Source organism: Hyaena hyaena, unplaced genomic scaffold, assembly GCF_003009895.1.
Source record: "Hyaena hyaena isolate Hyena2069 unplaced genomic scaffold, ASM300989v1 scaffold_214, whole genome shotgun sequence".
Lineage (NCBI taxonomy): Eukaryota > Metazoa > Chordata > Mammalia > Carnivora > Hyaenidae > Hyaena > Hyaena hyaena.
Genome location: NW_024080842.1, coordinates 429,723 through 452,658, shown reverse-complemented (window position 1 = coordinate 452,658; position 22,936 = coordinate 429,723). Strand labels below are relative to the sequence as shown.

At 37.1% G+C, this 22,936-nt stretch overlaps 1 protein-coding gene across 1 annotated transcript in view; it reads right to left on the bottom strand.

The window, feature by feature from the left end:
• TRPC7 (transient receptor potential cation channel subfamily C member 7) overlaps positions 1-21,107 on the bottom strand; it is a 157,922-nt gene extending 136,815 nt beyond the window's left edge. Inside the window, exon 1 of the mRNA XM_039242302.1 lies at positions 21,048-21,107. Coding sequence (XP_039098233.1) covers positions 21,048-21,107 — 60 coding nt within the window. The remainder of the gene's footprint in view (positions 1-21,047) is intronic.
• Positions 21,108-22,936: the final 1,829 nt, after the last annotated feature.

Here is a 22,936-nt window from a genome sequence, read left to right as displayed (position 1 = left end):
ATGAATTGGTTTCCTACCTGTTGTGTCTGTGTGTGTTTACACAGGAAGGGAGTTGAAAACTAAAACCAGAACCTGAAGAATGACAGAAGTAGTTTTTTTTTTGTTTTAAAAATAAGCTTTAAGAAGACTTTGCCTTCTCAGACTGATGCATGGTCTAACTGTATCCTTTTGTTTCATGGTCTTTTAATATTATCTAGAATGAGGAAGAGGTCAGTGGTATAGATCAAGTCTGATGTCAATAACAGAACTTTAAAAGGATTAACTTTGATTTGTAACTTTCCATTTTTTAAAGGAAATTCCTAATGCAAAAATCCTTTTCCTTACAGACCCCACTCCCACCAATTACCTTGTTAACAAATGGTCTGTAATCCTTAACACTAAGAAACACTAAGGTATTTTGATGGCTTCATAGGAGAGAAACCTACTTAACTGAAATATTGCCTGTGTGTGAGAAACCAGGATTACTTCCAGGATCTACCTGTGTCACTTAACAATAAATCAGAGTGCTTATTATTTGAAACCAATTCATGGATTAACAACTCACAGTCTGTGAAGATTGCCTCTGTGTGTAAATGTAATACTTAGGGTTAAATAATTGGCTTATAATATAATGTATTTTGCACAATGACCTCAAATACGGTTGCATTAGTTCATTAATATGCTACTAGCATTTTCTCTGGAAGCAACATGATGTGTTGGGGAAGACCCTGGAATTTTGATTCACTTATTAACTGTGTGACTTTGGACATATACATAACCTAGTTGAACCTCTGTCTCCTCATATATAAGTGGTGGGTAATAATACTTTTTTCCAAATGCATAGTGATAATTAGTTGCAATAACATATACAAAGCACTCATAAGAGTTAGTTAACATTTAAGAGGTGCATAATAAGTTAGAGTGTTTTCTTTCCCTCTTAACTAGAGAAATTAAAGTAATTCTTTATTTACAACTCTCTAAAAGGCTTTACAACAAACTAATCTTATTCCTGCAAGCCTCTGCACAAGTTTTCCAGTGTAACTGATTGTGCTTTATTGAATAAAATACCTTTTTAAAAAGAAATTGCCTTAAAATGAAGACTTTCCTTTAAAAATTTGTTTTGAAGGACAAGATAATTTTATTTTTAATTAGAATCAGGAACAAATACACTGATTCTCTAGAATAAAATGTTAATGAGTTAAGAGCTAGTTATTATCACGTGAAAGTGTAGAGGAAAATATATGAGGCCAGTAAAAGTGTCTTACACAGTCACAAAGTTAGAAGATTAGCTACGACACTGGTAATATTCTTTTGATTGGGATTTCCATCATCATGATTAGTGAAACAGTATAGAATATGATAGTCTTAATTATAAATACTTTCTTAAGACTACTGCATTGTGGCTTTTAGTTGATAATGCTGGAGATGAAGTATTATAATATTGTTTTAAATAAATACCAAAAGAGTATTTTCATGAAATTATGACATGAACTAGGTTCTTGTTTCCACTCATGGTGAGCTCATTAAAAAACAAGTCATATTTTTAAAAGTGTGACAATGAAAGTACAGCAGTTATATATATGGAGGAAATGAGCTAATTATTTTATAGATATATTGACTGAAGACAGGTCAGAATCAGGCCAGATAGCTCTTCAAAAGTGACCAGTTTAGATGATATTTGTGAAGAATCCAGCCTTCAGTGTCCACATTATTAGATCACTTTATCAATTCTAGGGGATCACGATTATACACAACATTTTGTTCAGTGGGTTAGTACTTGTAGTCTAAAAAATGTTACATACATATCAAAATATTTTCAGTATGTAAAACAAGAAGTAATTAGGTTCTCCCTATCAACGATGAAAGTTCAGAAGACTATAGATGTCTGAGATTCCTGGGTAAGATCTTGAGCTTTGTTGGGGTTTTTTTCCCTAGGCTCAGAGTAGAGTTTATACAATTCTAGTCAAACTTCTTGTATTTTAATTCCAAATATTCAATTCCCCAAGTGATCCCTTAGTTTTATCACCTGTGAAATGAAAGTAATAACAGCCTCTCACTTATAGAGTTATAGTGAGGATAAAATGAGACAACTCACATAAAGTGCTTGTAGCAATGTCAGGCACATAGTCAGAGCTCAGGATACATCAGCTTTCATTATTGCTTAACAGCTCATTCGATGACTGAACAGTGAACATATTATTGATCTATGGTTCTCAGACTTTGTGTGCTCTATTGTCACCTCACCATCCTGTTGAAAATATAAAAATACAATTTTCTGGTGCCCCTTCACTAGAGAATTTTCATGTTTTCCTCCAGAACTTCTGGCCATTCTGCTGCGGGAAGTTCATAAGTCGTACTGTGAGGAAACACTGCTCTTGTCCATTGGAAGAGTGATTTGTTTTAGAAACTGAATTCATGCATATGAAAATCTGCTTCAAATGACTGAATCCTTTGGGGCACTTACTCTCTTTTTTCCCTCATGCTAATTTGTTTGGTTATTGACAGACCTGACACTTTCTCCTAGGTAGAAGCAACAGTATAGTAATCAGATTTATTCTGATGTTTTTGATTTAAGAAAGTGATACAGATCAGTCCCACAGGAAAAATAATCTGGTTGAAATTTCAAGAAGCCTCTATGTTAAGCTCATACTCAAAAAACAGTAGGAGATCTCTTTCATCTTGGTTGATGGAAGTACCATTGCAAAGCTTCTCCAGAGTGGGCACAGATGTGATAAAAATCTTGTACTCTAGGCTGTTTTGAAGTCATGAAAACTTGTGACTTTATTCATGAACAGGTGGAGAGTGACTAGAAATGGCACTGTGTGTTAAAGTGATGGTAAGAATATTGCTAATTTAACCCTACTCATTCTATGCATTTTGTAGAAAATTATTTATCTTCTTACTAGGGCTGTAAACTTCTGGATTTCAGTGGTTGTGCCTTTACAGGCTTTATATCAGCTATAATTGGCCAGTACCTTATGGGAAGTTTAAAAAGCAGGAAGAAAGTGGGTGCCTGGGTGGCTCAATTGGTTAAGCGTCTGACTCTTGATTTCAGCTCAGATCATGATCTCACAGTTTGTGAGATAGAGCCTCACTTCAGGCTACACACTGAGTGTAGAGCCTGCTTAAGATTCTCTCTTTCTCCATATACTCCTTTCTCCTCCTAAAAAAAAAAACAAGCAGAAAGTAATGTGAAATAAATAATTATTTATACACACTGATTCCCTTTCAAGGAAGGACTTGCACAGGGATGACAGTCAGCTGATAGACCCCAGCTTTCATATCCTTCAGGGTCTGCTTCAGCTGAAGAGAGCTATCTTACCTGAGGTGACACCTTTTCTTGGGCAGCCTTTATCTGGTGAGTGAACAAGGCAGGAGTATATATGCCATTTTAGAGACACTCTTATAAGGAACACTTACTCCATAACTCACTGCCTTATTGGCCAGATTATCATAGTTTGGTTTCTTCCTCTGCCCAATTCTACTTCCTCTCTCTTCCTTTCAAAAATGTTGATCCCTAATAAGTGTCTTTCACCTCAAATTCAATCTCAGTTTCTATTTCCAGGGAATTGAACCTGCAGTAATTGGTAGTAGGTGTGGTTTCAGAAAGTAGGTAATAATAGGGGGTTTGAAGCTGAATTACCATCTAGCTGGCAATAGAGACCCCTTCACTGGTCATATGTGGAGCACACACAGCTCCTGGAACAAGGTGATGGTCCACATCCTGAACTTTGACTGGTACTGAATTGGGAGGTTGTATTGGTGGAAGAGAATACATTGCATGGGTGATGCATTTGAGACTTACATGAGAAATAATAATGTCAAGTACAGGCTATTGTTAAATGCCATTGATACCCAAGAGAAAGATAATGAGTAATTGTAAGGTTGTGTAATTGGCAGTTGAATTCCACGTGTGGAAGCCAGAGGATCTCTTGGTTGTGTCAAAGCTCTTATCAACTCTAGTGGGATGAAAGAGAAAATCAAGGTCTAAGCCTAGGAATTAATATTTGGGGGACTGAATTTAGAGATGACTAAATGCTGCACCAAAATAAGTCTATCATGCCAAGCACTTTGGTTGGAAAAATCCAAGACTCTGATGGAATTAAGACATCTACATTGGTGTCTCTCAAGATTTTGACCTCCCATATACCTCTGAACTTTTTGAGTCTATATATATGGTCCACTTATCTTTATTAAGAGTTAGCATCCCCACCCCCATCCCCATCTCAGACTGGAAGACTTTATATAGACCTCTCACCCATGAAGTATCATGTGTCTGTCTGTCCCAGGACCCATACCACTTTTTCTGCTGACCACAAGGTTAATTTGTACACAGGATGTGAATTGACTTTAATATCTAGAGACCCATAATACAGCAGAGGATGTTCTGAGCCTGGTAAGGCAGGAAAGGGACAGTGTGCCAAAGGAGCTATAAGAAATAGCCAGCATGTACTAGAAGGAGTCAGACGGGTAGGTGTGGGCCTGGATTCTGAGGATGCTTGATCAAGGGGGCCTGAAATAAAACTTGCATATTAAACAGTTAACTGACTTGGAAATGTTATTTTGAATTACTGGATTTATAATTTTGGTGAGGATCCCAGGAAATGGTATGAGCTTACTACTAGAATGGCTCCTGAAAACATGGAAGAGAACAATGGCTCACATACACAAAGTTCATGACAGAATCTTCATGGCAGAAGATGGAAGAAAGGAAATAAAATGGTTATAGATGTGGAGATTCTGGGATCAGTATTTTTGGCTAAATGGCCCATGAGATGATTATGTTTATGGGGTCTAGAGGATACATCTTTTACCAAAGACGTAAGAAATACAATTGTTAGAACAGCAGTATCATCTAAATTTTCAGTGTAGTTCTTTGTAGGCCAGGGCTGGCAGTAGCATATTCTGGCAGTAGCATGGTCCATTATAGGGCTTGATTCACTGATTGAGGTGGGCATGATAGAATCCTGAAACAATGGAGGCCAGGTGGCAGGACTTAAATATCACAAACCAGGCTGTTGCAGTGAGGTCAGGACTAGTGATAATGGAGGGGCAGTCAAGAGCCCATAGACTAATAGAAATGGTTGGTAGGAAACAGCATCTCTAAGGACAAAATAGATGGATAACTGACTAAGATACTATTTAGTTTATGGTCTAGAAAAATCAAGAAACAATGACTAATAGGCCATGGATGTCTTACTTCAGTAAAAAGTCAAGATCCTCCAAGCATATTATTTAGTGAAAGAAGCCATTCTGAAAAGCCTGCATACTGTACAATTCTAATTATATGATATTCTGGAAAAGACAAAAATATGGAGACAATAAAAATATCAACGATTGCCAAGTGTTGGCAAGGAGGGAGAGATGAACAGAGCAGAGAAAATCTTTAGGGCAGTGAAACTTTTCTGTGTGGTATTATAATGGTGGATACATGTCAATTATATATTTGTCAAAATCCATGGAATATACAACACCAAGAGTGAACCCTAATATAAGCTATGAACTTTGAGTGATAATGATATGTCAATGTAGGTTCATCATTTGTAACAAATATACCATTCTGGCGGAAGATGGTGATAGTGGAGAAAGCTGTGTGGATTTGGGGGCAGGCCATATGGTAACTCTCACTACTGCCTGATCAGTTTTGCCTTAAAACTAAAACTTATTTAAAAAATATAGTCTTCATAAAACAAATAATGATTCTTTGCCCAGTTTCTGGATCTGATCCTATTTCCAGTTCTGGAGGCCATTATTAAAGTGGTGGGCAAATTCATAGAAGATCTAGGTTGCTTACATGGTAAGGATTCCTTAGTCCTTAGTCCTACTTTCATTTACTTGAACAACTTTACACTAGGGAAAAGAACAAAGAGAGAACTCATTTTGAGATCTGTTGAATATCCAGGGACTCAGTGCATCATCATAGTCCTCTTGTTAGAGTGGTGGTATGGAATGACCAGGTAATAAATAGTCATTGAGCTTATAGAAGGTCCACTGGGTCCATGAACCCACATGATGGCCATTCCCCTTAGTCTCAGGATATTAAATGACTTTGGCATACTTGACAGTTGGTGCAATCTCCACATTGGGTCTTAGTCTTCTGTGGTAAGAACTATCACAGCAAGGAAAACAAAGTGGAACTTTTGAAACTATCCCTCACACTCCCAAGACAGCCAAGATAGTAAAGTAAAAAACAGCGTGACACCTGGAGAAGGAAAATAGTGAAGGTTAATGGTACCTTTTGGGATTTAAAGGGCTCAGGGGTTATAGTCCCCAAGGTATCTCTATTTAATTGGTCATTCTTTACTTGAAGAAGCCAGTGTCCCCAGGGTGATAAGTGTAGAGTACTGCAAGTTGAAGCAAATAGTAGCCCCAGTCAAGCCACTGTACTAGATGCAGTATTTTGTTGGACTAGATTAATAGACCTCAAGTATGTCATAATTGTTTTGAAAAATATGTTATTTTCTATCTCAGGTCATAAATGAGGATCAGCTATTTGCATAGAATAGACAGTTTTGCTTGAGAACTTATGTTAACTGACCTACTCATTGTCCTAATATAGAACAAAGAGATCTGGACTGTCTGAGCATACTGCAGAACATCATATTAATTTATTAAGCTGTTGATGATGATATTATGTTGTTTGGACCCAATGAGCAATAGGTTGTCAGCATGCTGGAGGTTCTGGTAAGACACATGTACACCAGAAGATAGGAGGTGAAACCCATGAAGATTGATGGGTTATCTACATCTATACATTCTTTTAGGTATACAGGATTAAGAACATACCAGTACATCCCCTCCAAAATAAAAGACCAATCATTGTGTCTTGTAATCTCTTGCCCAAAGAAAGAAGCACAGTGACTGGTAGGCCTCTTTGGGTTCTGGAGGCAACAAATTGTACAGCTCAGGGTTCTTCTCCAACCTGTATTATAGGAAAGATTGCCATCTTTGAGTGGAACCCAGGGCAGGAAAAGAGTCTATAGTAGGATCAGGTTGTAGTGCAAGCAGCACTGTTTTTGGGCCACACAGTCTGGCAGACCAGATCAGCTTAGGGATTATCACTGGTGGGAAAACATGTCATGTATAGTTTGGGTTGAGCTTCAGTGAAAGAATCATAAAGTGGGCCTTTGGTATTGTGGAGCATGTGGAGAATTCGCAGTGGAGAATTATACCTTTTGAAAAACAACTGGTATGTTACTGGGTCCTGGAAGAGATGGACCATTCAGCCATGAGAGGCTAAGTGATTGTATCTCCAGAGTGATCCATCATGAGAAAGGTTCTGTCAGATCTACAAGTCATAAGGTCGTTTGGACCCAGGAACATTCCATAGGTAAATGGAAGTGGTATATCTGGGACTGAGTAGTAGGGGGACAAGGGAACACAAACTACATGAGCATGAACATGTTAGCTGAGATCCCCATGGAACCCACCACTCTGGCACCAGTGTCCTTTAGTTAGCTTTTATGGAGATTTTAATGTAAATAGGAGAAAAAGCCTGAATTCAATATAGATGAGTTAGCTTAGTGTTTGTGTACATGTCAAAAATGGATGGTAGCTATACTAGAATCTCATTTAAAGTTGGCCTTGAAAGATAAGGTAAATCCTCTCAGTGCTCAGAGGAATGGTGGATCTGGTTAACCCCTCTGCATAGAAAGAGAACTAGCCTGAGGTTAAATATAAACAACATTATGGACAGTGATGAATGGCTTGGCGAGCTGACGGAGCCTGGAAGAATAAAGAATGGAAGATTGTTGAAAGAAAGCCTGGGTTAGAGACATATGATGGACATATGACATGAATTGTGAAGACTGTTGTACTATGTGTTAACATTCACAAGATAGCATTTACCGTAAAAGTGGTACTTAATAACTAAGGAAGCAAAATTACCTATCCAGACTACAGCAGCCAGTCTCTGTCATCACCCACTGTAGTGCTGGTACAATGGGCACATGAAAGATGGTAACAAAGATAAAAAATAGGCAAGAATCCAGTGGCTTTGAATTCCATTTACAAAGGCTTAACTATCTGTGGTCACTCTTGAATGTCCAGTATGTCAGCAACAGAGAACTATGTTAATATGACACCATTACTCAAGTAGACCAAGTAGTCTGTAGGTAGCAGGTTGACTACATTGGACTCATTTCATCCTGAAAGGGTTATTAGTTTATTTTCATATGTCTTACAAGAATGGGCATGTATTCTGGGTGAGTTTGCCTTTCTTGTCAATATAGTCTCAGCCAGCACTACTACCCAAGAGCTTATAGATCATTTGATTCATTGACATGGAAACCTGTGTAAGGTTGCCTCAGACCAGGGGACCCACTTTATAGCAAAAAGGTTCATGAGCGAATCTATGGCCATGAGATTCACTGGCCATATCACATTCTACTCCACTCAGAAACTACTAGCCTAATAGATCATTGGAAACCATACCATCTTTTAGAATACTCTATATGAATGAATCAATCAGTGACTTTTATCTGGTGTGTCCCCAGTAGGAAGAATACATGGACATAGTAATCAAGGGGTGGATATAGTGGTGACTCTACTTACTATCACTCTCAGTGACCCACTGAGAGTAATGTGTTTCCTTTCCCATAATTATAGGTTCTTTTGGGTTATAGATCCTGCTCTCCAAAGTGGGTATACTGTCTGAAGGGGGCACATTGAAGTCCCATTGAATTATAAGCTTCATTTGTCACTTGTCACTTCATTTGTCAACCTCCTTATGTTCAAGGCTCAAAAATAAGATGAGTCACTCTCTGGACGAGGTGGTTGATCATTTGGAAGAGATGGGGCTGCTGTTACACAGTGGAGGCAGGGAAGAATATAGTGGAACTCAATTGATTCATTTGGGTGTATCTTAATACTCCCTTGCCCAATTGTGACTATATATGGGTTGCTAAAGTGACCCTAGCCAAAGGGCTTGGTGACAAGGCTCAGATCTTTAGGGCTGAAGGTCTGGGTATCACTAATGAGTAAGTAGACAGATTAGCAGTGTTGGTCGCTAATGGTTAACGAAATCTAAAAAGGATAGTGGAAGAAAAAGATAATGAGTATTACTTGGGACTCTGAGACCCACTTCTGCTTTAGGCACTGTAGTTATCTCACTAACATCTCTCTCCTAAGCTTCTTTTATGAAGAGAGGCACACCAGACACCTGGAGAAGGTCTCTTCCATCCTTTATAAGGGAGAAGGAGACTGAGGTAGAAAAAGAGGTGGGGGGCACCTGGGTGGCTCAGTTCACTAAGCCTCCGACTCTTGGTCTCAACTTAAGTCATGATCTCACAGTTCGTGAGTTCAAGCCCTGCATCAGGCTCTGTACTAACAGTGCAGGGGCTGCTTGGGATTCTCTCTCTCTCTGCCTCTGTCTCTGTCTCTCTCTCTTTCTCTCAAAATAAATAAAACGTTAAAAAAGAGCAAAACAGATGTGCCATCCTGCTTCACCTCAAGAAAGGGGTTGCTGCTCAGCTGAGAGTATAATAATCCACAAGCATATTTCATTTTCTTCATAGTCTACCTCAGTTTTAGAGACCAACCTTGTCTGAGCTCACATCTTTGTTGGGGAATCCTGTGTCTGGTGATTAATTAAGAGGGGAATGTACCAACCAGTATGGCACGCCACAAGACCATACTCACTTCACAGAACCCTACCAGTTGGGCCAAAGTTTGATCAAGCCTGCATTTTCCCTCTATCTAGTTCTACTTCCTTCCCTTCAGAAGTCTCGATTACACATAAATATCTCCTACCCCAAACTCTCTGTCTGATCTGTTTCTGGAGAAGTCTGCCTGCAACAGATGACTTACAGGAATATGTAAAATACAAAACAAATTAGAGATAGACAAAAAAAGAATAGGATAATAGTAAGGATAGGGTCATAAACTACTTGATTTAAGCTAATATGCAGATATTTCTTTTGAGTCCTATCCACAGGCTATAGACAGGATCCACATTTTCTAGAAGCCAGAGTGAAATAGGTAACTAGTGGAAACCATGTGTTCAAAGGAAGGACAAAAATTCCTCATCCTAAGAGCAGATGAATTTTTTTTCTGAGAAAGGACACTGTATAATGAAATGAACAACCTTAACAATTACAATTGTGCTGCATGGTTAACTAGATGGCATAGTGCCATCTGTTACATTTATTTCAAATGGAATTACAATCAATCACATTATCCTAAGCAGGTTTATTGTTTGTCAGCCACAATCTGCAGGCTCTGGATCAGTGGGCATGTATTAGTCATTGCAGCCAGATATCCAAGGGTATTTGGTTAAGATGGTTTTACTGGAGAATGGAGTATGCAGAACCACAATGACTAATGGTGCCTCACACACGAATGTTGTTTATTTCATCCTCCTTTGCACCAGGATGCTTTGGCTTGAGCTGATTTTTTTTCTCCTTTTGATTCTTCCCCCAAACGGTGGTGCTACCCAGTGTAGCTGAGGACACTTGCAACTAGGAGAAGGGGGGAAAGAAGAGGGGAGGAAAGAAAAGAAATAAGGGGAATAGGAAGGCCCTAGAGAATCTTCCACCAGAACTCTTTTCTGAGTACCTGAATCACGAGTCGGCAAGGGGTATGATTTGGAGCCCTTAATTTTCTAGGAAATTGAGTAGAGATACATGATTGGTTTCCTTATGGGAAAGTGATCTTGTCTCATTGGATTAATTCTGACAGTAAATCATTCCTTCAAAAGTAAAAATATTTCTTTTATGGCAACTATCATATATTGGGGCTATATTTGGATTTTGCTAGGTTAGGATGTATAGGTAATTATTGTAATGGATTTCTTAAGGTATAAAATAGAATGTTACATTTATTAAAGTTCATATTTCTAAAAAACATTACATTAAAATAAAACACCAAGAGATGAATGTATTATTGAATATAAATTTTATTCCCCTGATTCACACATTTGAATTAAAAGCATTATTTGTTCTTTTGAGTATGTCATACAGTCTAGATTTTATATTATGATTGGTAGGTATATGTACATTTCAAATTCTAAGACATATAAAAAGTTTTTAAACCAATATTTAATAAAGCTTAATAACTTTTAAAATAAAGCAGATCACTTTCTTTAAAAATGAAGCACATAGAAAAATTATAAAGGATAAAAAAAATTTTTGCTTCCTCTGAAGAGAGTATTTATATAAACTTCTACATTCATTGTGTATGGCTTCTAATTTTTTTAATGCAAATTTAATGTTTTAAGTTAAAATTTAAGTATCTTTTGTGAATTTGTTTTCAGTTATGTTTGATCTCAATTTCAGTTTCTTGGATGTTTCTTATTTCTGCAAGGCTAATTCTGTTTTAAACTGAGGGCAGATGGGGTGGGGGGAGGGGAATGGGAGTGACGGGCATGGAGTAGGGCACTTGTGGGGATGAGCACTGGGTGTTATATGGGAACCAACTTGACAATAAACTATTTAAAAAAAAAATTTCTAGTTCCAGCCCTGCATTCTTAATTTCCTCAATCCTGCTTCATGCCGAATACATATATAATGAATATTTTTACTGATCTAGATTATTTTCAGGACAGATGATTGAACTATAAGAAGATTGTATTACAGTCTGTCTTTAAATCCATATATACCTTTTAAAATTTACTGAGAGGAATTTGGCTACTGAAGTATTAATAAGTTACATGGTATCTTCTTGGAATTCATTTTAAGGACAAGGTAAAGAATTTTTATTAACTTTTTCAGGGAGTACTGTGCTGCCCCTTTGTCCTCAGGGCAAGTCTTGCTCCTCTCCCATCTCTGTTCTGTTTTGCAAGAGAGCTAAACTCTGTAGGAGGCATGCCCCAAGCTCCCAATTAAATGACTTCCATCTGAATTTGGCCAATAGGAACCACTGATGGGAGATCACTGATGGGAGATCGGAGAGCAGAAAGAAAGAAAATCTCTCTCTATATATATTTAAGCAGCAAGTGCAGCTCCTGTAGTCTTCCGATCTCATTGGACAGATAGTCATGATTCCTGCATTTACTTGGTGGCTCTAAACCCAGGGCTTCAGGAACAGTTAGTTCCTTCTCTCTTCGCTACTTTAGTCCAGGGCTGATGGTGGTTTCCTGTGGTTGTCAGTCTTTGAGCTTGTTTGGCTCCTCAGCTGTCCATCACTCATAAAACGAATTCTGTGCCTCAAATTTCCTCTGTTTGGAAAATACGGACTTATATTTTATTTTTTAAAGTTTATTTATTTTGAGAGAGAGAGAGAGAATGAGAATGAGAATGAGCAGGGGAGGGACAGAGAGAGAAAATAGCAATCAGTCTCTGCGCTGTTAGTGCAGAGCCAGACATGGGGCTCAGACTCAAGAACCCTGAGATTATGACCTGAGCTGAAATCCACAGGTGGATGCTTAACTGACTCAGCTGCTCAGGTGCCCTGGAAAATATGGATTTTTAAAATAAATGCTTTGGGGACAACTGGCTAGTCATTTGGGGAAAAAAATGTTTTCATATCTTGTACACATTGCTTTCATATCTTGTACACATTGCAAGATCAAATTCCAAGTGGATCAGAGATCTAAATGTAAAAAACAAACGTGGCTGATTTATCTGTTGACCTCAGTATGAAAAACTTTCAAACTATAGTCCAAAGTCCAGAAACAACAAAAGAAAAGATGGCTTCTATCAATCATATAAAAATAAATAAAATATTTTTTTACATGGCAGAACACTACATGCAAAGTCAAAAGACCTATAGTGAATAAAGAATTCCAGGGGCCTCTGGGTGGCTCAATCAGTTAAGCCATCTGATTCTGTCCTCGCTATTAGCAGAGAGCCTGTTTGGGATTCTCTGTCTTCCTCCTTCTGTGTCCCTCCTTCCCCCCTCAAAATAAATAAATAAAACTAAAATAATTTCTTAAAAATCAGTAAAAATTTTAAAATGTGATATATAATGAATAAAAACTATCAAAAGAATTCACAAAAAATATAAAACAGCCTTTAAATGACAAAAAAAGGATATTCATCCTTACTCAGAATAAAATGTCAGTGAGAACTTTACTGAGAGACCATTTCCGTCAATCAGATGGATAGAAAATCCAAAATCTAGGTAACACATTTGTCAAGGTTATGAAATTCAGATACTTTTACACATTTCTGCTGGAAATACAAAATGATAACAACCCTTTTGTAGGGGATTTGATGATATTTAACAAAAATTATATATGCATTTACCTTTTGACCCAGAAACTCTATATCTAGAAATTTGCCCATAAATATGAAATAGCATATGTGCAAGGTCTTCATTCAAGAATAAGTTATAGCAACAAAATATTGCAGTCATTCTAAATGATGTCTCAAAGGGGAGTGGTTGATTTAAATACAGTGCTCCATACAGTTGTGTGTGGAGTAGCCAAAGAGGAAGAGTAAAGCCGCTTTCCGTGAGTCCAGGATACAGTGGTGTGCGTATCTATTTATCATGTAAAAAAGAAGTGGAGCTTGCTTATTCTTGCAAAGTGAAACAGGATATATCAACAAAAAATGAATGAAAATATTTACTTACAAGGTATTTACAGAGAGTGTGTAGGATATAGGGGTGAATGTGAGATTTCCTTTAGTAGACCATTTTTTATATAGTTTTAGTTTTGAACCATGTAAATATCTTAAAGGTTAAAAAATTCACAAAAACGCGAAAAGACAGACATTAAATTTTATTTCAAACAGAAAAATAACCCAACTGCATTTCAAATTGATAATAATCACACAGAGAAGAAAAATTAAGTCCAGTAACTTTGGGCTTATAGGGCTTTGACAATACACCCTAAATAGAATATATTATGAAGTCAAATAGAGCTGCAAAGAACGATTAACATTTGCTTAGCAGCTTTGTTCTTGGTAGTGGCTTGGGTGGTGTAATTGTGAAACTGTTTCGTTTGCATAATAGGATATAGTAAGTGAGTAAATATATTAATGTTTTTGGGAAGCAGAGTTTTTACATTCCTAGGTGGGGACAAAGGATATAGATAGGGTTAGATTTCACATGAGACCTCAATACAGGCTCATTATATATGTATATAGATTGATAGATACCATGGACACACATGTATACTTCCTAGCTCTGTTCACTGAAAGAGCTTTAAGCAAATCCACTTCAGTAGTAGTGAGTGCACTTAGTGCCTGGGTCTGGATTTCTAAATACTAATCACCACTTAGATGCTTCTTAGAGAAATGGTTATGCTAAGGCCCAGAGCAGGGAATTTACAAGGTAAGCCTGAAAAATCTCATGTCAAAAAGCAAGTAAGTGCACAAAGACTAATGGGTTCATTAAAAAGAAAAGTACAAGAGCCGGCTTATTACAAGTTACACATTAAAAAGAATAATGACCATTGATTATAAAAGGTTGAGTAAAAACTGAATTCATGAGTTCATAGTGAGGAGATGGGCAGGGGAGACATTGAGAGATGAAGAGAGAGAAGAAAGTTCTTTTTATAAAAGAATACTAGCCAATGTAGATGTAAATGTAGATGCAGTAACACAATTAGAAAATCCACGTTGCACATCATGTAATCTCTTAATAAGTATCAATTAATTATCAGTTATTCCAAATAGAATGATCAATGGCTGCTGGAATCATTGAGTTAAAGACTGTTGGGGAGCAGGATATTTACGTGGTCTCAAAGTATCACCCCAGAGATTATTTGAGCTAAAGGAAAATATGTTTTTAAAATGGACATATCTGATGTTGTATACCTTAACCAAGTAATCATACTTGGAATATCTTAATGTGGGATAATCTAACATTATGTGCCTCCCGAAGTAATGCAGGAAGACGTACAAAACATCATCTAGGTAGTATATTTGCTAAAAAATATTTAATGTAAATCTTAGGTCAGTTTTGGTAAGTAGTGTTTTTTGAGGAATTTGTTCATTTCATCTAAGTGGTCCAATTTGTTGGCATAAAACTTATGTAATATTCTTTCATTATCCTTTCAAGATCAGTAACTTTTTCAATGATGTCACCTCTTTTACTCATAATATTGGTAATTTGTGTCCTCTTTTATTTCTTGATCATTCTTGGTGTTTATCAATTTAATTATTTTTCAGAGGAATTTTCTCTCTTGCTTATCTGGTTTCAGTTTTATCAATTTCTATCTCCGTTTATTATTTCCTCTTTTCTGTTTACTTTGGGTTTGGCTTGTACCTTAGGTCACTGATTGAAGACCTTTCTTATTTTCTGATATAGGTTTCAAAGTTATAAAGTTTCCTTTAAGCAGTGCTTAGCTATATCCCACAAATTTTGAGATATTATGTTTTCAATAACTTTCAGTTTATTTTTTATTTTTTTCTTATAATTTCATCTGTGACTTATGGATTACTGACATGTATTGCTTAATTTCCAAATATTTAGGGGTTTTTCTAAGTATCTTATTGTCTAATTATCTTTTTGCTAATTTAATACCAGTGCAGTCAGAGTACGCCCTTTGTAAGACTTTATCCTTTCACATTTTTGAGACTTGTTTTATGGCCCCACATATGACCTATGTTGGCAAATGCTGCATATATACTTAAAAAGATTGTGTTTTCTCAGCTGCAGTGAAACCTGAATCTAATGAGGAAAATAACTGGCATATATAGAATCTGGTTAATTCTAAAAGGTAACTGGTCTTTATAAACGTTAGGGTCATAGAAAACATAACACACAAAACATGGCAGACTTGTGTAGTTTCAGAAAAACTAAAGAAGCGAAAACAACACAGAGAAGTTTGTGGACCTTGAATAGATCTTGGATCAGGAAGTAAACAAAAAAAAGAATAAAAGGCATTTTGGAAACATTTGAAGAAATTTAAATATCAGATGAATAATACATGATCTTTTTTTAGTGTACATTATTTATTTAAATTCAAGATAATATACAGTGCAGTATTGGTTTCAGGAGTAGAACCCACTGATTTATCATTTACATACAACACCCAGTGCTCATCCCAACAAATGCCTTCCTTAATGCCTATCACTCATTTAGCCCATCCCCCCACCCATCTCACCTCCAGCAATCCTTAGTTTGTTTTCTGTATTTAAGAGTCTTTTATGGTTTGCCTCCATTTTTATCTTAATTTCCCCCTTTCCCATATTTTCATCTGTTTCTTAAATTCCACATATGAGTAAAATCACATGACACTTAACCTTTCTCTGACTTATTTCACTTAGCATTACACACTCTAGTTCTATCCATGTTATTGCAAATGGAAAGATTTTATTCTTTTTGATCACCAAGTAATATTCCATTCATCAGTAGATGGACATTTGGGCTTTTCATAATTTGGCTATTATTGATACCACTGCTATAAACATTGGGGTGCATGTGCCTCTTCAAATAAGCATTTTTGTATCCGTTGGATAAATAATTAGTAGTACAATTAACGGATCCCAGGGTAGTTCTATTTTTAATTTTTTTAAAATAGTTTATTGTCAAGTTGGTTTCCATATAACACACAGTGCTCATCCCCACAAGTGCCTTCCCCTATGCCCATCACCCTCCTTCCCCTCCCCCCCACCCCCATTAGCCCTTAGTTTGTTGTCGGCATTCAAGAGTCTCTTCTCTCATGGTTTGCCTCCCTCCCTCTCCTCAACTGTTTTTCCCTTTCTTCTTCCCCATGGTCCCCCGTTAAGTTCCTCCTAATCCTCCTATATGTGCTTCTGTCCTTCTCTGCCTGACTTATTTCGCTCAGCATAACACCAAGTTCAATAAAGTTGTGCCTGTGTTCTCTTCTAGGATTTTGATGGTTTCCTGTCTCACATTTAAGTCTTTCATCCATGTTGAATTTATTTTGGTATGTGGGTAAGAAAGTGGTCCAGTTTCATTTCTCTACATGTCATTGCCCAGTTTTCGCACTACCATTTTCTGAAGAGACTCTTTTTTCCATGGATACTCTTTTCTGCTTTGTCTAAAGTTAGTTGGCTATAATTTTGTGGGTCCATTTCCGGGTTCTCTGTTCTGTTCCATTGATCAATGTGTCTGTTTTTGTGCTAGTACCATATTGTCTTGATGATTATAGTTTTATAACACAGCTTGAAGTCCTGAATTGTGATGCCTCCAGCTTTGGTTTTCTTTTTCTGTATTACTTTGACTCTTTGAGGTCTTTTCTGGTTCCATACAGATTTTAGAATTGTTTGTTCTAGATCTGTGATGAGTGCTGGTGTTATTTTGATAGGGGTTGCATTGAATGTGTAGATTGCTTTGGGTAGCATAGACATTTTGACAAATTTGTCTTCCATTCCATTAGCATGGAATGTTTTCCATTTCTTTGTGTCTTCTTCAATATTTTTTATAGCTTTCTATAATTTCAGCATACAGATATTTTTACCTCTTTGGTTAGGTTTATTCCTAGGTATCTTTGGTTTCTGGTGCAATTGTAAACGGGATTGATTCCTTGATTTCTCTTTTGCTGCTTCATTATCGATGTATGGAAATGCAACCAGTTTGTACACTGACTTTAAATCCTGTGACTTGGCTGAATTCATGTATCAGTTCTAGCAGTCTTTTAGTAGAATCTTTTGGGTTTTCCATGTAGAGTATCATGTTGTCTGCAAAGATTGAAAGTTTGACTTCTTCTTTGCCAATTTGTATGCTTTTTAAATCTTTTTGTTGTCTGATTGTTGAGGCTAGGACTTCTAAAACTATATTGAATAACAGTGATGAGATTGGACATCCCTGTCGTATTCCTGACCTTAGGGGAAAAGCTCTCAGTTTTCCCCCATTGAGGATAATATTAAGTGTTGGTCTTTCATATGTGGCCTTTATTATGTTGTGGTATAGTCTCTACCTTCTTGAGAGTTTTTATCAAGAAAGGATGCTGTATTCTGTCAGATGCTTTTTTAAAAATATATATATATTGAGAGGATCATATGGTTCTTTTTCTTTTATTAATGTGGTGTATCACATTGATTTATAAATACAGAAGCAGACCTGCATCCCAGGAATAAATCCTATTTGATCATGGTGAATAATTCTTTCAATGTACTGTTGAATTTGATTTGCTAGTATCTTGTTGAGAATATTTGGATATAGGTTCATCAGGGATAATGGCCTGTAATTCTCCTTTTTAGTAGGGGCTTTGTCTGGTTTTGGAATCAAGAAAATTCTGGCTTCATAGCATGAGTTTGAAAGCTTTCCTCACCTTCCTTCCTTCCTTCCTTCCTTCCTTCCTTCCTTCCTTCCTTCCTTCCTTTCTCTGTCTCTCTCTGTCTCTGTCTCTGTCTCTGTCTTTCTCTTCCTCCCTTCCTCCCTCCTTTCCTTCCTTCTTACTGGAACAGTTTGAGAAGAATAGGTATTAACTCTTCTTTAAGTGTCTGGTAGAATTTCCCTGGAAAGCTATCTGGCCTGGGACTCTTGTTTGTTAAGAGACTTAGGATTACTGATTCCATTTATTTGCTGGTTATGAGTCTATTTGAGTTTTCTATTTCTTCCCATTTGAGTTTTGGTAGTATGTGAGTATCTAGGAATTTGTCCGTTTCTTTCAGATTTTCCAGTTTGGTTGGCATATAATTTTTCATAGTATTCTCTAATAATTGTTTGTATTTCTGTGGTGTTGGTTTGATCTCTCCTCTTTCATTTGTGATTTTATCTATTTGGGTCCTCTCTCTCTCTCCTTTTTCGATAAGTATGGCTAGCGGGTTTTCAGTTTTGTTTATTCTTTAAAATAACCAGCATTTAGTATCATTGATCTGTTCTACTGGTTTTTGTTTGTTTGTTTCTGTATTATTTATTTCTACTCTCATATGTATTATTTCCCTTCTTCTGCTGGTTTTAGGCTTTATTTGCTGCTCCTTTTACGCGTCCTTTAGGTGCAAGGTTAGGTTGTGTGTTTGGGACCTTTCTTTCTTCTTGACATAGGCCTGAATTGCAATGTACTTTCCTCTTGAGACTGCTTTTGCTGTATCTCAAAGGATTTGTTGTGTTTTAATTTTCATTTGCTTCCATGTATTTTTAAATTTCTTCTTTAATTTCCTGGTTTACTCATTCATTCTTTAGGAGGATGTTCTTTAACCTCTGTGTATTTGAGTGCTTTCCAAATTTTTACTTGTGGTTAATTTCAAGTTTCATCGTGTTGTGATATGAAAATATGCATGGAATGTTCTTGATCTTTGTGTACTTGTTAAGGGCTCACTTGTGACCCAATATGTGACCTCTTCTGGAGACTGTTTCATGTGCACCTGAGAAGAATATATATTCTGCTGTTTCAGGATGAAATGTTCTGAATATATCTGTTAAGTCCATCTGGTCCAGTGTGTCGTTCAAAGCTGTTGTTTCCTTGTTGGTTTTCTGCTTGGATGATCTGGCTATTGTTGTAAATGGAGAATTAAAGTCTCCTACTTTTATGGTATTATTATCATCATTGAGTTTCTTTATGTTTGTTAGTAATTGATTTATATATTTGTGAAGTTTCAAGTTGGGGGCATAAATATTTACAATGGTTCAATCTTCTTGATGGATAGGCCTCTTAATTACGGTATAATGCCCTTCTTCATCTCTTGTTATGGTTTTGTTTTAAAATCTAGTTTCTCTGATGTAAATATATGGCTATTCTGGCTTTCTTTCAACTTCCATTAACATGATAGATGGTTCTTGATCCCTTTATTTTCAATCTCCAGATGTCTTTAAGCCTAAAATGAGTCTCTTGTAGGAAGCATATAGATGGATTTTTAAAAAATCTATTCTGATACCCTTTGTCTTTTGATTGAAACATCGAGTCCATTTATATTCAAGTGTTTCTTGAAAGATATGAATTTAGTGCCATTGTGTTATCTGTAGAGTTGGTGTTTCCGGTTCTGTTCTCTGGTTCTCTGGTCCTATGTAATCTTTGTTGCCTTGGTTGTCTACTTTTTTTCCTCTACCCAGAGAGTTGCCCTTAAAATTTCTTGCGGGGCAGGTTTGGTGGTCACGAACTTCTTTAGTTTTTGTTTGTCTAGGAAACTCTTTATCTCTCCTTCTATTATGAATGACAGCTTTGCTGGATAAAGAATTCTTGGCTATGTATTTTTCCCATTCAGCACATTGAAAACTTTCTGCCACTCCCTTCCAGCCTGCCAAGTTTCATTGGACAGCTCTGCTGCTACCCTGATGTGTCTACCCTTGTAGATTAAGACCCATTTGTCCTGGGTGCTTGCAGAGTTCTCTCTTTATCTTTGTATTTTGATATGCTTTGTTGTTGACCTGTTTTTGTTGATTTTGAGGGGAGTTCTCTGTGTCTCTTGGACTTGAATTCCTGTTTCCTTCCCCAAATGAGTGAAATTCTCACCTATAATTTGTTCAAGGAAACCTTCTTCCCCTTTTTCCTGCTCTTCTTATTTTGGGACTCCTGTGATATGGATTTGTTTAGTTTAGGGAATCGATTAGTTCTCTAAGTCATTCCTCATGATCTAATAAATTCCTTTCTCTCTGTTTTTCAGTTTCATTATTCCATAATTTTATCTTCTATATCACTTATTCTCTCCTCTGCTTCTTCCATCCTCATGTCACTATATCCAGTTTGTTTTGCATCTCAGTTATAGCACTTTTTAATTTCATCCTGACTAGTTCTTAGGCCTTTGGTATCTCCAGCAAGGGTTTCTCTGATGTCTTCAATGCTTTCTTTCAAGCCCAGCTACTATTTTTATGACTGTCATTCTAAATTCTTGTTCAGATAAATTGTTTATATCTTTTGAGCAACTCCCTGGCTATGATTTCTTTTTGACGTTTCTTTTCGGGAGAATTCCTCTGTCTTGTCATTTTGGCTAAATTTCTGTCTTTTGCATGTTTTAAAAGCTTGTTATGTTTCCTGCACCTGAGAGTAACTGATGTATTAAAAAGGGATCATATATTTTTCAGGGCCTGGCACTTCAGGAAGTGTTTCTGGTGTATGCCACATGTACTCTGCTGTTGAGTTTTGGCTGCTTTCTCTGATCAGTCCTCTGCAGAGCTCCTCCTTGCTTGCATTGGTGGAGTATTTGGACCTTTAACTAGGTGTCATCTGATTTGTTTGTTGACATACCCCTCGTACCTGCCAAGATGTCTTCCACCAACTGTGAAGATCCTTTTGCCACTCTGCAGATCAATTTTCTGGGTGTTACAAGTGATCTCACCTTAATATAGCTGTATCTGAGGGATGAGGAAACCCCAGGGTCCCCATACTTCTCCACCATCTTAACTGCTTCCCCCTCACCAACAGATGACCTTATTAAATCTTTTTGGGTATGGTTAATGCATTTCCAGTATGTAAGAATGTCTTTATTTTCTAGAAATGGATGCTGAAGGGTTCAGTGATGAAGTATTTAGGCATGATGTCTGCAACTTATTTTAAAATGGCAGAGAGAGAGACAGAAAGAGAGAGGGAGAGATTCAGTGTGTGAACAATTAGTAAATCTAGGTAAAGGAAATGGGGGTATTTTATTATTCTTTAACTTTTCGCTAGGTTTGAAATATCTCAAAATAGTAAATTGAGAGGGAAAAATCTCCCTCTTGGTAGATATTTAGGATAATTTTCTTGATTCTTAGTTAGACCCTACTCATATAAGCACTAGGCACATTGATTTAATGGTCAGTACAACCAGCACTATTATTACCAACACTGTTTTGCTGGACCATAGGAAAAAAAAAATAAGGTTAAATAATGTTTCTGGTGTTGCAACAGTAGTAAAAGCGGTAAGAGGTGGTTGAAGGACTTAGACCTGAGTGATGAACTCCACAGCCTGTGTTCTAATCCTCTATTCTGCCTTTTTCACAGTTTAGCTCCCCAGGTGCTTGAATTCCTCTTTTCTTTTCTTTTCTTTTTTTTTTTTCTTTTTTTTGGTCATAATGCTTTTAATGCTTTTATCTTCCTTTGCTTAATAAATGTTTTCTCTAGAGGTAGACTACAGTTTAGTGCTGCCCATTCCATATTGGGCTTATGACAGTCAAAGCAAAAACTTCACTGGGCGAAGTTCAACAAGTATGAAAGAATTGATTCAAGCCTACTGCAATAAGAGGAGAGGCTAGACCCCAACCTTCCTTCTCTAGTGACACGTGGGGCTGGCTCGTTTTAGCAGCTGGAATGATGGGTGGGGAGGACCTTCGGCCATGTGTGTTTGCTAATTGGCCTTCCCCAAAGTAAACTTTCTGTATCCTTGTGACAGGAGATTTACAACTTTGAATAGGGTGTCCATGGGACATTAGGCTCCTATCTTCTCACAGAAATGCTATCTACCTTGATATTTACTTTTCAAAGAGATGGCTCCCAGGCCCTTTTGGAAAGACTTGACAGAATTGTAAAACTGGTGAGAAGGTATTTAACAGATTAACATCTCAAAGACACAGAGAGAAAGGATTTACAGTTATATGTTTTCTAAAGTTAAATGCTCTAAGAAAAGGGAAGGCTGCCTAGCATTTAGTCAAACTAGGGGAAGGCTAGGGCCATTTTGATCTGAGCTGACAGGTTTAGAGAGGTCTTCCTGAAAGATGTGCAACTTCTGTCTCCCACCGCAGTCTTCACTCCTGACTTGGTCTTAACCTGCTCATGACTCCAGACAAATCCTTCTTTTCCTTTAGAAAATACTAGTGCTTTCCTTCCCCTGCTTCTACTCACCTTTCTTCTTCTCACCTTAGTTCTGCTGAATATTCCCTTTACAGACCCATGATTCCCCCTCTCACTTTATTCCTGAACTTCTAATCCTTTTTTCACATCTTTGTTTCTAGGGATAGATCCTTCTAGGGATACACCCTTCTGGTTCTCTGTGGGTCTGACTCTCATTGTACTCCCAGGAAAAAGTAAGTAGGGCTACACCACTGCACTAAAGAGTCTGGCTCTCCTCAGATTTTCATAAGAGGTAATGACTGGGAAGATTTTCCCTAGTGTTACGGCAGTAGCAGAGTGAATTGGTGATGGGCAGGAGTTATGGAATCAGTGAGATGTGGGGCCCAGATGTGCAATTTGCTGTGTCACTTTGAGCAAGTCTGTTAACATCTATAAACTTCAGTGCAGGTATTTACAAAATAG